At 41.9% G+C, this 16682-nt stretch overlaps 1 protein-coding gene across 14 annotated transcripts in view; it reads right to left on the reverse strand.

Annotated features, from left to right (window-relative positions):
• KALRN (kalirin, RhoGEF kinase) overlaps positions 1-16682 on the reverse strand; it is a 546132-nt gene that overhangs the window by 351717 nt on the left and 177733 nt on the right. For all 14 annotated transcript variants that reach the window (XM_014939313.1, XM_014939255.1, XM_014939245.1 and 11 more), the window contains exon 3: positions 15876-15990. In XM_014939313.1, the coding sequence (XP_014794799.1) occupies positions 15876-15990 (115 nt within the window). The remainder of the gene's footprint in view (positions 1-15875; positions 15991-16682) is intronic.

The following is a 16682-nucleotide window of genomic DNA, read 5'->3' on the forward strand; positions in this document are numbered from 1 at the left end:
GGATTTAGAGTCGTCCCACAGATTTTGCTATTTTTTGCCAGAATCAAAGCTTTTGGTTTTTTTAATTAGATTTCCAGCCCATCTGCTTGCAAAGATAGCCTTGACAATATAAACTAATGCACATTTGTCTTGCTGAGTCTGCAGCCAGTGGAAAGAAACAATGAGACTAAGAGAATGGTGAACTTGCACTCTCCATCTTACTGGGGTGTTAACTAAAAAGCCAGTTCTGTCTACCTGAATACCAGGATTGTTAACTATTTCTTTGCTTTTAATTTTGCTAGCAAACCTGCAGATAAAATGTTTGTCGATGCTCTGAATTATTCATTTTGATGACCGTGCTGTACAATTCAGGTTGTCGATTACGACAAGGTAAGTATCTGGCCAAATATATAAGCCTCCAATTATAATCAAGGCTTTTGCTCCTTTTTTAATGTGTGGAGTTAAAATATGGATTACAGCATAATAAGACTAGTACCAGAAACCTATAGTGGAAAAGACTGCAAAACTACAATTATTTTGGATTTGATCTAAAACTCACAGGAGTGCTAGCTTAATACATAATTTTAAGTGCTTTATGATATAAAACTAAGGAAAACAGATTAAAATCCCTGTTGTTATGATACGCTTTACAAACAGCACACAAAACAGCTCAGATAGACTTCTTCCTATCACTTGAAAGTAATAATAATACTGTACTGGTCTCTTAGGAGAGTGACACTATACCAATGCATAGTACAATGTTGAAATCACCCACAAAACTAATGACTCCAAAAAGACATGACTATTGCTGCATTTTCTGTAATTACTGACTCTGAACTTGAATAACTGTTTCAACCCTCTTTGAGATAAGCTTTCCTAAAATCATTAACAATAATTTATGTCCATGAAGTAAGCTCACACAGGTTGTTGATATCAGAAGATAAAGAGGTAAAACCGAGTCTGAGCTTATGACAGTGGTTGCTGCCTGAATTACCACATTGTGGGGAAACTGCACGGATGCAGTCATATCTCATACTGGGTTTTTAAAGGCCAGCAATGTTCAGTGACCATGCTTCTTTAATCCTATGGACTGTCTGATAAAAATATCTCCCACCTGGCTCCTCTTTGTATGGCTGTGCCTCACAATATAGGCAGCTTGATTAAACAATTAAGATGATGCACAAAGCATGTTTACACTTGCTGGATACGGATGGACTTATGCATGCAGTTGACTGCTTTCCTAGAGGAAGATCACGGTACTTAAACAAGACCTGGTACAGGACATGGGAAGCAGAAGCCTGCAGGCCAAGCAGGCCTTTTACTGCTTTGGTTGACCTTTTGCATCAATTTCCAAGTTTATTTTAGTAAATTAACATGTTAGCCTAAAAAAGTATTGATGTCCTTCTTTCATTTGTGGCTAAGAGCAGATCTGGTGAATGCACATTTCCACCTTGATGATTTCCTTCTTATGGCCCCAACAATTTACATAATGAATAAATATCTTCATGTATCATAAGAGGTAAGAGAGTTGTGGAAAAGTCCTAGACTCAGTGAATGGCTGTCTAGACAGATCCTCTCTAGTCTGTAATTTTGAGATATATTTTTTGCTTGATTCTGTTTGCAGACCAGATATATATATTTCCAGTACATTCATATTTTTTTGAAGTCATCTGTAGCCTGGAAGAACCAACACATGAATCCCGTGATATTCACAGGAGGCACCTATCAAAGGTAGGAAGAACTAACAGTTTGATAAATCGATTCAGACCCACTCATAAAATTACCTGATATTTCTTTACAACTATTTTAAAATCCACCAAAAAAAAAAATCCTGTTACATCATCAGGTGATAACGACTTCTTTGCGCTTCTCTCTGCCCCACCTAACTAAAATAGTTTATCATTAGCCTTGTTAGAACCTGACCAGTATTTGAATCTATGGGATGCAAAACATAACGTGCCCTGTACATTACATTCAGCATTGGAAGAACAAACATAAATTATAAGAATACTGTCATAACCTACTGTATCATCTTTCATCCTGAAGGATCTTAAAGAGCTTTGCTATGAGCAATTAAGTGTTAAATAAAACAAGGTCTAATATTATGCTTTAGAGTATTTCGCTCAACAACAAAAGCAGAAGGAACTGCCTCTTTGTATCGGACTTAGACAAAGAACAAAATACACCCCTGAAGATCTTTGACAATTTCCTTTGAAAAGGAACTTAATTCTTGGCCAAGAAAATGAGAAACACGAGAAGAAAAGCAAGGACTTAGAAGGCTATGTGCCAAAAAATGTTCACAGGTGCAAGAATTAGACTTTTAACAGAATCCCTAATTACACATCTGACTTTTGGCATCTTTTCAAGGCAGCATGAACACAGTTAAAGTTCTTTTGTGCATTTCTGTCCTCACACAAAAAAGGCAAAAATGTGTTTTCATTTGTAAAAACAATTATAACTGAATTATATCTAAGTGGGCAAACTGAACACAATATTGGCAAGATGGACTTCAGCTTCTGGAAATACTGACTTGTCACCAATTTTAAAATTCCAGAAATGGAGATTAAAACAACTTTGCACTGGTATTGTATCCGATATATTTATTTGATTTATAGTGCTCATTTCTGTACCTTATTCAAACATGTCTGCTTTAATTTTCCAAGTGCCACTGGGAACATACGAAATGTATAATATATATATTTTAACCTGAGGACAATTAGCATCTTATTCACTAAGGCAAATATTTCTAAACCTAGCGTCAAACTTAGAGCAGGTGGATCCTCAAGTGGCCTCTTTCTCAAAGGTACTGAGTTGATTTTACCTAACAAAAATGTCTGCCTTATTCGTATAATTAGTAGTGCCCAACAATTCATCAGAAAAGTGCTGCCGATGCTAATATACTACAGACGCAATTTAACAGTCCATAAAACTAGAGAGATGAAATGTCCTAAAGAATTCATTCCTAAATGAAAATCGCAGGAAACCTTCTTAGCTGATCCTATTTGCCTGTCACCTATCATATACCATCTGACACTGCAAAATCATTGGGGTGGCTGTTCTGGAAATTAAGGAGAAACTGAGATTTCCAGTAAGCCTGGTAAGTGTGGAATGATGTAACAGTTGAGTTTTGCCTTGTGAACGGAGAAGAAAGAAACCCTAAAAACCCGCACATGTTGCTGGTGTATTTGATTCCTAGTCTAACAGTTCATTAACAAAGCAGAGCTTCCAGACGTTCTTCCTATGGGTAAGATTGTCTGCTACTTTCCTATGTACCTGCTTTTTAATTAGATTTTGGAATGGAATCGCAGGTCCTACCCACAAATCTCCAGTGGGAAGCAAAATCTAAATTAATCTGTGAACCCAGAGATGTTTGCTTCTCCAGATACAGTTTCTGAACTAAATTATAAATGTTGTAGAAACAGAAGAATGGAGAAATAAGAGGACCTAACCACAAAATTGGATGTGATTAATCAGCATTGTAAGAATTCAGTCCTGTCTTGAGAACGGAGGAAAAAGAGGTCTTAAAGAAAAAGAACATATTGCCTATTTGATTAATTCTTAGACTAACAGTTTATTAACAAGGCAACATTTCCAGCCATTTCTCTTATGTATAAGATCACTCACTAGTTTATCAGGTACCTGTTTTTAATTTGGGTTGTGTTTTGGAATTACAGTTCTGTAAGTTCTTCTACTCCCTAGACTCACTGCATGGCAAAATGGTACATTTGTAATGAGACGCTTTTATCAAGAGCTTTTTCTCAGGTCAGGAGGTGACACAGTACATGGCCAATTTCTTATGCAGCCCTCCCAAGATAGTATTGAGAAATGCAACTTTAAAGACCCTACTTCCCCAAAATGAGAGGTCTAATCTGTGTGTACTATTAAAGGGACCTGTATTTCCACCTCATGCAACGTAACTATCATAAAACCACTTTGGGTTTTCCATCCTCAAGATGTAAAAATACCAGCTAATTTGGTTTCACAAACCTTTGTGAGGTGTCTCCTTTATGGACTGTTAAACTCAGCTTATACAGTTAAACAAAGGGAGAAGAGAACTCAGAGTTGAGCCCAGAACTAGAATTCAGGAAGCTTTAACTGTGTGTCTTCCCTGATTTTGCAGGATGACACCTACTTTAGGGCAAATGTGGCCTAAATGGGTGGCCGAAATGAAACCTGAGGATCCTATCTGACTATCGTCTACAAAGATCACAAAAGCCACAAGCAGGGCTGCTAATAAACATAGTCCCTAGTTGGTGGTCTAAGCAGAGCTACTAAGGCTACTGAAAAGGAAATGCAATTTTAGTCTCCAATTAGGGCTGACTCACAATAGGAAAACATTGCTGCATTAGCATATTGGACTTTGGTCTCTAGAACGGTCAACTGCTGCATCACAGAAGATTGAGATACAAGAGACCTATTAAATCATCCCAGCCAGGGATGCTCTTGGTACTTGGCCAAGGAAGAATAGTAATCATTACCATTAAGCCTAACTTTCTTGCAGCTAATTTTTCACTAGCATTAAATTAACATGTAAATAAAGAGGAACAGTAGGAAACTATTTTAGAGGTATAGTTTATACTAATATAATTTACAGAATATTTGAAAGCCTGGCATACAGAAGTCTCCATCCACTATTACTGATGGTATGCTTTTTTCATGTGACATACAAAGTGTAAGTGCACAGTAGATGACACACGTACAGGAAGCCCATTTGGAATTTTCAAAGGGAAAAAACATCCTAGTGGGATGTGATGTTTGCCATGGAGCTGCTTAATAACGTGTAACAGCACTTCATTCTTGACCTGAAACAAAGCATTTTGCTGATCCTCCCTGAGGATCACCAAAGCCATTTACTGTGCTTTGCAGAATGTTAACCTGCAGAGAAAATTTGACGTTGCTCCCTGGAGTTCCAAAGCATCACAGCCCCGTGTGTGGGTACAATATGTATTTTAACTTGCCATAAAGTTCCTGCTAAGGATCCCACTGACATTAATGCTGTGCTGGTATCCTTATTATTTGTATTCCTTAAATAGATACATTCAGTAATTGCTTGGATGCTGGACTCTAGGACTGGGGAAGGAAGAAGGGTTGAATTTTGCCAAGTGAAGGTTTTTAATGAGTAATTCTTTCAAACTAAATTTCAAAAGTAACTTTTTTTTTTGATCCTCAATGACAACATCAATAGCACAAGCATTTGGCTTGCCAGATGCTCAAATAAATAAATTAACAAGCAAACTTAACTCACCCTTCTAGCAAAAGATTAAGTGCTACTATCGCTGCATAGATATTAGAGATTGTTAATTCTTTTTTCATTCCCATAGGAAACAGGGTGATAAAAGAGAGCTACATCACATGAACATCACATAGACACTTGAGCAGTGCACAGGAAAGGCGTAAGGAAGCAGCCTGAATCTGGCTGGAGATGAACTGCTGCTGCTGTTACAATTTTCAGAGAGGGATGAAATTATTACACAAAGCCAAAACTCTACTACAATTTCTATTCAATGACTTTAACCAAAAGATGTCCCGTGCAAATATTGCACTGAGCCTACACCAGGTCCCTACTTTCTCGTTTGCACTGTAGCTGGGGCATGTGGAAGAGGGGCAGGATATTTCCCTGAATGCAGGTGCAGGACATGGCAAAGCCGTTTCGGTGCTTTGGCTTTTTGGTGAGGTACCACAAAGGAACTTCCTAAAATATTACATCGCTGGAAAATTCCCCAGGGACTAAGGTTTCTATTTAAACTTAGACATAAAACAAAGCTCTGTGTACACAGGCAGGGAAATCAATGCTCCCTTGCTAATAGCAGAAAAGTACACTGTGGCACACGCTGCAGACCAGACATATCTGCCAAGCCAACGGCATGTTTGAGTTACACTTTTTTGTCTATTCTTGGGGGGGAAGGAATGATTCTAGAATTAATTTTCTTATTTATTATTTTATTTTGTATTAAGGTATTTCTCGCTCTTTTTTTTCTTTTTTTTCCTCCTTATTCTAAGTAGTCCAACAGCCTCACAGCACAGAGTTACAATTACGTTTTGCTGCACACAGCGTTACAGGATCCACAGGGAACTCTGCAGCAGCGCCAGGATCCAGAAGGAAAACATAAAATACCACAGACTGACTTGGTTAGGAGCACCTTGTGGAAAATGAGAAGAAACCATTGATGAGATTTACAACTGCCTACCAAACTTGGATACCAATTCCCTTTGCAAACAGCAGGGAATCGAGCATCCCAACCTCTGAGACAAATTTTGTCAGTCCCAACCCGTACTTTCCATGCTATAAGAACATCAGCCTGCTCAATACCACATGTTACCATGAATTGGTCATTGTTCTATTTTAGTATGATACAATTTTCTAATACCATAAACTAGCCTGCACTTTCATGAGCATGGGAACTGCCAAACCCTTGGTAGTGGTTTGTGCATTGGTTCTCTAATGTTTAATAACAAATTTGCTTTTTATATGCTCTGGAGATGTCCCCTCTACCTCCACTTTCTAAAAAGGGGTGAGTTCAGACCGCCTTTCCCTCTCTGTGGACACTAATTAGGTCTCTTTCCTTGACGTAGCTGTCTATTCTCATTAAATTTGTAGGAATTTAATATTATTGAATCTTCCCTGACAGATTTGGTTTAAACAGTGGCTGACAGATAGCACAATTGCGTAAGCTTTTTATCATTTGAGACAAGGCTAAAAATATGTTCCTGAAAACACAACTTCAGTCCTACCCAAGCTGTGCACTGGGGAATCCAGACTTTGGAGCAGCTTCCACGACACTTCCATCCATCCAATGAGGACGAGGACCAGGCAGTCTAGACTGAGACGACCCAACTTCTGTGTCTCCCATTATTTGCTCCATATTGGCACACAGTAAAAGTCTCATCCATTCTCCATGGAAGCTTAGAAGAGCTTTCCATTGATATTAAGATACCTTTGACAATATTCCTATTACAAATCAGACTGCAAAGCACAGCAGTAGTTTTCCTGCTTCTAAATGACATCCATGAAGAGGGTGGCACAAGACACTTCCAAATTATAATAATTTCTAAGAGTGAAAGGGATGTAGCACGTACTGGAATTACTGATGAGGAACACAAGCACCCATGCTGGAATGAGAGAAAAAAACATTTTACAGCCTCTGCAAAAACCGTAGGAAAGAGATCACCAAAAAAGCAAAGTTAGGATTGGCTGAACCGCTGCATATTCTGCTGAGGGCTGCTGACAGCTTCAGGAGGGAACCGCACGCGGCCGGTGCCGGCTCCGCTGCCAGCGCGTCGCTCCCACAAAAGGTCTCTGTTTGCTAATTTTAGCTCCTCTGAATTACTGCTCACATTAGCGCAAACCTGCCTTCTCCACAGAAGTCTCCAGGTCGCTCCTGCCTGGACCTCTCGGAGTACTGTGGAGCCACAAATCTGATGGTTAAAAAGCCCACAAGGAGCACGCAACAGCTTTAAATCGGCACTAGCACGGAGAAGGCCAGAGAGGGCAGCAGGGCTGAAGTGTGCTGCAGAGACTCACAAACCACTTGTCAGGGAGCCACTGAGGAAGAGGATGGAGAAAACGATGCTCTGCATAAAATTTATAGCAGGCTGTGGTGACCACTGGCTCCCCCACCAGTGGATATATCCAGTTCGCAAGTTTTTGCCTTTTCTCCATCACCTCAGCTTCTTCTTCCAGGCAGCAAACGCCGGTACAATCAACATGCAAAAGCCATTTGCCGAGGAGGAACAATGCTGATCTAATCCCCAGATCGAGGGCTTGGACACAGCTCAAAAAGCAGAGTGCAGGAGTGCAGCTCTACGTGAGACAGCTCAGGAGATGGGATCAGGCCACGGACCCTGCCAGCGCTGCCTGGTGTCACTCGGTCATGGTGGCCCTAGCATCCCAGTAGTGGTGGTGTGCATGGTGAGGGGCTCTGTTTTTCTGTTTGCCCCAGGTTTGGAGAATTCCAAGCAGAATCCTTCCCATCCTCAAATGCCCTGATGGAAAGGTAGTCAGACACTAGGTACACCACGCTAACAGTAGTACAGTGACACGGGGAGTGGGTGCACAGGGCAGGCACCCATTTTGCACAGGACAGCCAGAGATCAGCAGCCCCCACCCCATGCCGGGGAGCCAAGCAGCGTCTGAGGCTCCCCCGAGAAGATAGCTGGGGTTTCTCAGTGCCTCAGCAAAGCTCAGACCCCTGTGCCATCAGTCCCTCAGGATGACTTGAGGAGGCTCAGCTGATGCTCCTGCATGGTCACTACACCACGCTAACAGAAGTACAGTGACACAGGGAGTGGCTGCACAGGGCAGGCACCCATTTTGTACAGGACAGCCAGAGATCAGCAGCCCCCAGCCCAGGCTGGAGAGCCAAGGCCTTGGCTGAGGCTCCCTCGAGAAGACAGCTGGGGTTTTCTCAGTGCCTCAGCAAAGCTCAGATCCCTGTGCCATCAGTCCCTCAGGATGACTTGAGGAGGCTCAGCTGATGCTCCTGCATGGGGTCACCATCCTTACAGGAGGTTGCTGTTTCCAGGTCAGCCCCCCTTGGCCATGCCTTTGGTGGGATGCACCACCACAGGCGTTTCTACCTCTGCTCATAGGGTTTTAGGAACCCTCCAGTCCCTCCTCTCTCATTGAGAAAGTAGCCAGGTGTGGTAAAGCTGTGGAGCTACAAGTTGGCCACAGCAACCTGTTTTTTTGTGCAGTGGACCTGGGAAGATAGGGGCTGTGGAGAAGGACTCCACTGAATGCACTGCCTGCGGTGAGGAGAAACAGCCTGCAAATGGGAGGGTAGGGCTAGAGCAAAAAAGGCCAGACCAGTAAAACCAAAAGGCAGTGGACCCTAACCGGGTAGAGACATTTGCTTTGCTGTTTGGGAAGAGCTCAAAATAAAATAGTGACCCTTTTATTCCATCAGGTTTGTCCCCACTGATTGAGCTTTATCTGCTGACTCTACTGAAGAAAGCATGACTGAGCTCTCACTGGGCTGGAAAAGCAACACAGTGCCAGGAAAAGGAACTTCTCTTCCAGACCTGTGCATTTTCTTTGTATGTTAAACTTGGCCTGTAGGGCTACCTCTGCAATCCTAAATCTTCAAATGAGTAACTCACTGGAGAATCTTTATGTTGGAGACTTTAGATGAACCAGAAAGAATCCAATATGACTTTGAAATCTCAGCATGAGTCTGCATGGTTGGCAGTAAGAGAAAACTGGACCCCCTCCTCTAGCCTGTTAAAAAGAACAATTGCCTTGGAAATATTTCAGACACAATAAATGAGGGATTCCTTCATATAAACTGTTTTCAATGGCAGATTTATAATCTAAAATTAAGCAGATGTTGAGTGTTGAATAGAATGCTTAAAAACACAATGTTAAGTTGAAATCCTAGTTTCTCTGCATGAGTCATAAATCATTAATTTCAATTATTTATTGCAATACAATTAATATAGAATAAAATGAAGCAAGCTACTACTTCAATATAGAAATATTGAAATGGTTAGTGTGAAAAAACAGTCACAGATTTTCAGGTCTTCCAAAATGGTGAAAATATTTTTGGATACAAGATAGAGAACTTAGAAAGCCATTTGCAAAGTATTTTCTATGTCCTTTAAGGAACTTATTTCTAATAAAGGAATTCAATCTTGAAATAACATCAGTCTTTATCCTGTATATTTGAGCCTCTGAACTCATGTTCTTAAGCAAGAGAATTGGATATCCATGAGTTTGTCTCAATTTTAACATTACATTACTCTCATTTGCCTCTATTTCACAACAGAGAGATGAGAGAGATTTCTGTTAGACCAAATAGAAGATACTGGTGATTGCTGATAGAAGTGATATGCAGAGCCCAGCTTACCCTGCCTTTTATTAGGCTTCAGAAGAAAAAGGCTATGTGAGCTGTGCAATTCACAGTACATTAACCGCAAAGCTCCGTACCATGCTATTTGTGTTGTTTGTCACAAAACCACTCTGAAAACGCCTGCACGGTTATCCAGCTGGAAGGCAGAGCAGGGCTCAGCAGCTCACCAAGCTGGAACCAGTCTGAACGTGCTCTCAGCTCCTACGGAAGGCAGAGGAATAGAGGACACTTGCCTTAGGTCCAGAGCCACGCAAGATCAGTCTGTACTCTATCCAGGAAAACAGCAACAGGCAATGAAAGCAGGAAGTAATTGGGAAACTGATAAAGCCCCCATTTACCTTCGTTTTGGACTAATTTCCAAAAAAATCTCCAGGGATTAAAAATAACCAAACATGGGAAATTAAAATCTTGTACCTATTTAAAAAAGAACAACCGCAGATTTATACAAAACAGTGTCACAAGAGCTGGAGAGGCTGATGTTTTCATTCCTCTGCTGTGACACAGGAGTGACAATACCTGGGCCATTCCTGATACACCTTCTAACAGGGTCTCCAAGATGAAGATGCTACAGAAACCTGCTTCATTTCTTCAATCTATGATTTTAATCTGTTTCTTTTTGTCCTGTTTGCCATGTATACCGAGACCAAATTGTTTCCTTTAGCTCAGTCTTGCATACTGGATTGTAATCATGTAACTTTTACTTTCCTCCTCTTTAACCTAAGCATCCCCAACACCTTCAATCTTTTCTCGTAACTCCTGCTCCCCAGGCTCTGATGGCTCTTGTTGTTCCCTCTGCACTTCTAGGAAGTTCACATTTTCTAGCAGCTGCTGGTAAACAGGGCAGCTTGCCGAGCTGGCAGGTGTACACAATTAATGCAGAATTTCAACATCAATTATAGCCACTGACCACTTATCTAGGAATAAAATGTCTCAAGAGGTCATTACCGCAGCTGATCTCCAACAAGAGGTGAACATGTAACTTGGTCCTGAGGTGATCAGTAAAGGGACCCAGGAAACAAAACAGAGTGATGTGGTCAGAAGCCTTTTAAGAAGCCAAGGTGAGACCAACAACTATTTCCACAAAAGTCCCCCAATCCCTAACTGATGGAGATAATAACATCACCTACCAATACCACATACAGGGGAGGCTGGATCTGAACTGACTATCAAGTGGCAAAAGGCTCTTAAATTCACTACCATTCATGTCAGTTATATACTAATGAGCTTCTTTCTCCAAAATATACTTACAGTTTGTTTTTTTTAAATCAAACTCTATCTGAAGAAAATACAAAACCTCCATAAGCCTCATTAGCCTCACTTCATTTTTTACTGTGGAATTTTGATACAAGTGTATGGTGGAATAATTATCTTATAGACGGCACCAGATATTTAGTTACTAAAATTAGTATGAAGTCCCTGGTGTTATTTTTAAAATACATGGTTATTTTTGTAGATCTATAATAGCCTCCCGAAAAAAATGATCCTCAAAAGCTTCTTTTGTGCTAGGATCATGTAACAGAAAGTAGAGCTCTAGGGTTTAATTCCTATCAATCAACAAAATGAGATTCACACTACTCCCGGCCAGAGGAGCTAATATACACAGCACCACAGGTCATCAGAGAAGAGCTTAAAATAAATCCAAGAGTGGGTGAGTACTGCTACATTTTGCCATCTCCTGTATTGCTCTTCTAATTTTATAAAGCCCTAATCACTGCAGTAATTATTAGAGGCACTTAAGTTGTGTTACTGATCCTAGCACCTTTCATCAAACTCAGGCAGCTCCGAGGAGCTCTCCAAACACACAGGCTGTCCCTTGGAAACATTTTGCTGCTGTTATGAGCCCTGGATGTCCCCCAGAACAAGGAAATATTTGAGCAGGTTTTTAAACAGAGGACAAATAAAAAGTAGATGTCTTTAAAAATACAGGCCTCCGAGGCATCTCGGGTTTCCCCCTCTGCAGTGAGCACAGCAGACTGCTTATCTTGGCTCCCCAACAGATTGGTGTGTTCAGCCGGAAGATTCACTATAGCTGACAGAGAACATTTCCTTCATCGTATTGCTTCACCATGCGAGGAGATAACTCAGGCTAATAATATTCTGTCTCCTTTTTATCCTCCTATAGCCTACGCATAACTTAATTCTTAATTCCAAAGAGCTCGCAGAGGAGATTGGCCTGGTGCTAGTTTCATTTACACACATATAAATCAAAACCCAGTCTACCGGAATAGATGGCACTGCACTGGTGTTGAAAAATAAAATCCTCAGCGAGGCCAGAAAATTCCCACTCAGCTCCCCAGCTCATAAACATCATGTTATCCTAGATTCAGTCACGCCCTCCAAATTTCTAAACATCACATCCCATTTAAATTTGCATGTAAATAGGAGCTATCCTGATTCACGAGAAATACAGCTTCGCCTATCCAGAAAGCATTAGTGCAAATGTAAAGCAAGCAGAAAATGGCAGAGTGGTAGAAACCTGGCATCCGTGGCAATTATCTTCACTTCTAATGAATAGCGTCTTCGTTTCTTAGTAACTAATTATAGTGGAAGTTTTTAGAGAAATGCACCTAGTGATATGCCCGAAAAAACCAGTGTACAGCACAGAACCAGGACCACATTTGTCCCCAGTGTCAGATACGCACTTTGCAACCTCCTCCTAGTACCCAAGACTGCAGGGTCAGGCTTTTGAATGTTCCAGGACCCCTAAGTCACCCCAGGTACTATGGACTACAAGGTTACCATTTTGGGATATGAATAAACTGCATTCCTAGACCTGAAATCCCAAGCCCCAAGCAGTACTCCTCAGGCACACAGGAAACCCCACGGACTGCAGGAACCTGCCTGACCGTGACTCGCAGCTGCATGAAAGCCCTCACTATTCTGCTCTAACTCAGACACACATTGCTGCTTTCAGAAAACCCACATTATTATTCTGGTTTGGAAGAAGGAATTGTGGAGAGCTGAATCAGAAACTCTGAAAACTGCTTGCAAGACCCTGGTTTCACTTACCCTAATCTATCATCATATTTCATCACCAATCTCATACCTGCTCAAAGCTCCCAGCAATGCGCCACCTCTGCCCCCGCCATTAAGATATAAAACAAGGGTTAAGTGACAGATAGTATCAATGTGGATAGCAATCTGTCTCACTCAGAAACCATTGCACCAGGAATAAAGAAAGAATTATTATACTGGTGTCAATATGATAAATTACAGCCTCTTTTTATTTCCTAAAGAATTTCTAGTTTTTCAACTAGCACAGAAAACTCTCTCCCTCTCAGCACTCTGAACATCAGAGCAATTTCTCCTGACATCCTGTTCAGAGTCTCCACTAATGAAACTGTTTATTTTGGTGAATGGCTGATGCAGTTATTCATTACACCACTCATCTTAGAATAAATATAAACTGGGAGCCAGTGATATGAATTCAAACTGTTCCTTCCATGTATTTGCTTCCAAAAAGTAAATAAGTTTGAAAGCTCTGATGGTTGGCCTTGCTGAAGTGAACAAAATGTTTAGGGAAAATGAGTTTTCAGTGTTTTCTCACACCACACAGATTACACAATCCCGCGTGCCAAACCCACGAAGTTTGTGGTCACGTTTCCCTCCTACAGCAGTGAGTTCACAGCTGCAGCACCAGCCAAAACAGGACTACAAGGAACCTAAAGAAATCACCTCCTGATTCGTCATGCCCTCTCCCTAACATTTATATCCTTGCCAGAGGTTTGCCTATAAAATTATGGAGGAATTTAAGAAGAAATTAGATGACTTATTCTAGTGCTAATGCAAATCCATTAGAAACCTTTTCTCCACATCCAGTCTGAGCTTCCCTTGCAGCAGCATCACAACATACTTTCAAAGACTCTTCTCACTCTGTTGTCCAGGCTGAGCAAGCTCTACCCTCTTAATCCTTCCTTCACAGACCACTTTTTCTAAGACCTCCAATCTCTCTTGCTGCTTTCTGCTCCACACCTCTCAACGTGTAAGATCCCAAGCCAGAGACAGTACTCTGGTTAATGTCTCCACAGAACCAATCTGCAAGGATCCTTGGGAAACTGGTGAAAGTCCTTCATGAGTAGCCAGCCCCTCACTGCTGGGCACATTTTCATGATGGGAAGTTGTACCACAGAGGAAGGAATGTACAGCTAGAGAGATGTCCTTCAAAGGCTTCAAACATCAGGGCCAAACAAGGCTTTACAGTGGGGACTTTTACAGGAGGGAGAATGCTTTTTTAGTGTTTCTAGAGAGACAAGCAGCTGGGTCTTGTATTTGCTCCTTCAACGTGCACCTCTGTCCCCCAGCTTCTGCATCATCAGAGAAAAATCATTGCTAAGCTGATTCAGAGTGAGGCAAGCGAAAGCAGCATCTCAGATTGAGCTAATCGATTTAGTTGTGTGAGAGTGGGGAACAGAAGGGATATCTCTAGCTATTACTGTCACCTCCACGAGGAAAGAGCAATTAATAGAAAAGGTTGACATGTTAGAAGGTAATTTTTTTGCTGTGCAATTGCTTGCAACCCCAAGCAATGTCATATCTTCGTTACTCGCGACCATACAAAAAATGATAAGATGTAAGGGAGCAGTTTCATTACTGCAGCAGCTGGAGGGGGATTGCCAAGCCCTGGGACACGCACTCCCAGGGAGTGACCTCCTGCTCTCCCAGCCCTGCAGCATGTCTGTAATCTCTCTCACAATATGGTTGAAAATAGAGCTGGCTAGAGGAAAAAAGGAGAGGAGGTGAGGAGAAAAACAAACCAATTCAGCTTATTAGTGAAACGTTGATGAGCAAAAGTCCAACACAGCAAAAAAATGCATTGCCAGAGGACTTGTGAAGTCCAGGAAACGAGCCCTGGCAGATCTGGCACACGTGGCTGCATTTGCCCCTCACTCTCTGCAGCTGAGTGATGAGCCTCCAAACAGCCCTCATCTCTTTTCCATGCCAAACACCGGACCTTTGTTCTCTGCACATCACTTGTTTAAGGAACTGAATGTGTTTCTGAGACCCTTATCTCTTGATTTCATGATGCAGCCAACCCCTCTGCCCTCCAGGTGTCAACTTCACACTCTTTGCAAAAATATAAGTACGGTTTAACAGGTCATACCCTGGGTTTTAAAAATAAGGAGCTCCTGGGTGGCAGAGGGTGTGTTATTGCAACCCTGAACATCCCTTCTCAGCCCTTCACTTGCCCTGGGATAACCTAACCTTCACCTTGATAACCGGTGCAGTGGTTACTGGGAAAGGATATTTGGCAAGCTTGAAAAGAGGGAAAGGAAGCTGGATGAGGGCGTACATAGCCTCATACTCTGAGGCATTAAACATTGGCTCAGAAATACCTACCTGGGCACTGAGCCCTATAAACTGTCTCCCAAAGCTTACAAAGATAAACATGCACTGGCAATGGACCTTTCCTCCAGCATCCCTGGGAAAGGGGTGGGGACCTGAATGTTGAAGGAGGGACATGGGGACTAATGTGGGGAAAGGTGCTGGCTTACATGCAGAACCACTTGAAATGCCTTTCTTTGAGACCTTCCCCCTTAGTCCACCCATGTTCCTTCCTCAGCCTGGAGAAAGCTCTGGGAAGTGCTGGAGCAGGGAGATCTGGCTCCTCACACAGGGCAGGCTCTCCTCCCCAGCAACTCCAGTCCTCTATGCCAGCTCTCCTGAACCTCCCACAAGGTATTAAAAAGCAACAGCAAGCTCTCTCCAGCTTGCTATATTTAACTGCAGACCTCTATGCACTCTCCTCCCTTTCCACTCCTCTAGAAGAGCCACGCAGCAACATGGGGAGTGAGAGCTTCTCCTCGTTGCTGCCGCAATCCTGAAGCCTGGGTTTGCTCATGCTGCCTCCACTCCGGGGCTCCTGTGTTGCCGCGTGTGCGATAAAACCCCTCAGAGCGTACACAGGAGGAGGAAGGGAACACTTTTGTTTCTCCGTCCCAAGAACTGAAGGTACTAAATGTTAATACTTGGAAATCAGCAACTGCCAAGAACAAGTTCCCCACCCATCCATCCACCCTAAGCTTTGAAGTGTTTTCTTTCGAGCTTTACCTTGGCACGCTGGCCAAATAAGTCACAAGTTTCCGAAGGTCTTCCTGCCTTATTCTGTCGTGATTGCTGCGGGCTGGGAAGGTCAAGACAGGACCACCTCGTTTATCACGGCCACCTGCGGAAAATAAAGGATTGTTAGAAAATCAGGCAGGAAGCACATGTCAAAAAAACTATGTGCACTGAATTGATAAACATAAATTACAGCACATTCAAGAGCCCATGCACTCCCTTTGTAGCTTTCAGGCTTGCCTAATTGAGGAAGACGTGCTTCCATTTGCTGGAACTCCAAAGGGGAAACGAAGAAATAAATAAAAAAAAAAACCCCACAACACAAGGAAAATTGCTACTAGCATTTCTTTTGACTTTCACCTAATCTCATCAAATCTAATATAATGGTCAATTCAAGCAAGCAACACTAATGAAATCCTACAGTGGGGATAGTTTTAAACTGCTCACCACCAAGAAAGTGAAAGTATTTTTCACTGTTACTCAGTGTGTTGCATCATTCGTTGCCAGATAGTTTATGACATCCCGCCAGTTAGAAGCGATGTATCCCAGTAATGTTTATGTATAAAGACATTCTAATCTAACTGGCAATTCATTAGAATTTGAAATTTTGATTACAAGTTCATGCCTCCTATGCTTTCTATTTAGAGAGTGTTGTTGGCAACTGGAATGACTCTTGGTTTTTTTTTTTCTGTAGTTTTCCTGTCTTAAAATCCACTCCTTTTAAACTGCCAGTGTCTGGCACTTCATCTATTACAGCAATTGTCAAAAGGCTTAGCCATAAAGGAGTGACTCTACCCT

This window comes from Calidris pugnax, unplaced genomic scaffold (assembly GCF_001431845.1).
Source record: "Calidris pugnax isolate Ruff unplaced genomic scaffold, ASM143184v1 scaffold21, whole genome shotgun sequence".
Classification (NCBI taxonomy): Eukaryota; Metazoa; Chordata; class Aves; order Charadriiformes; family Scolopacidae; genus Calidris; species Calidris pugnax.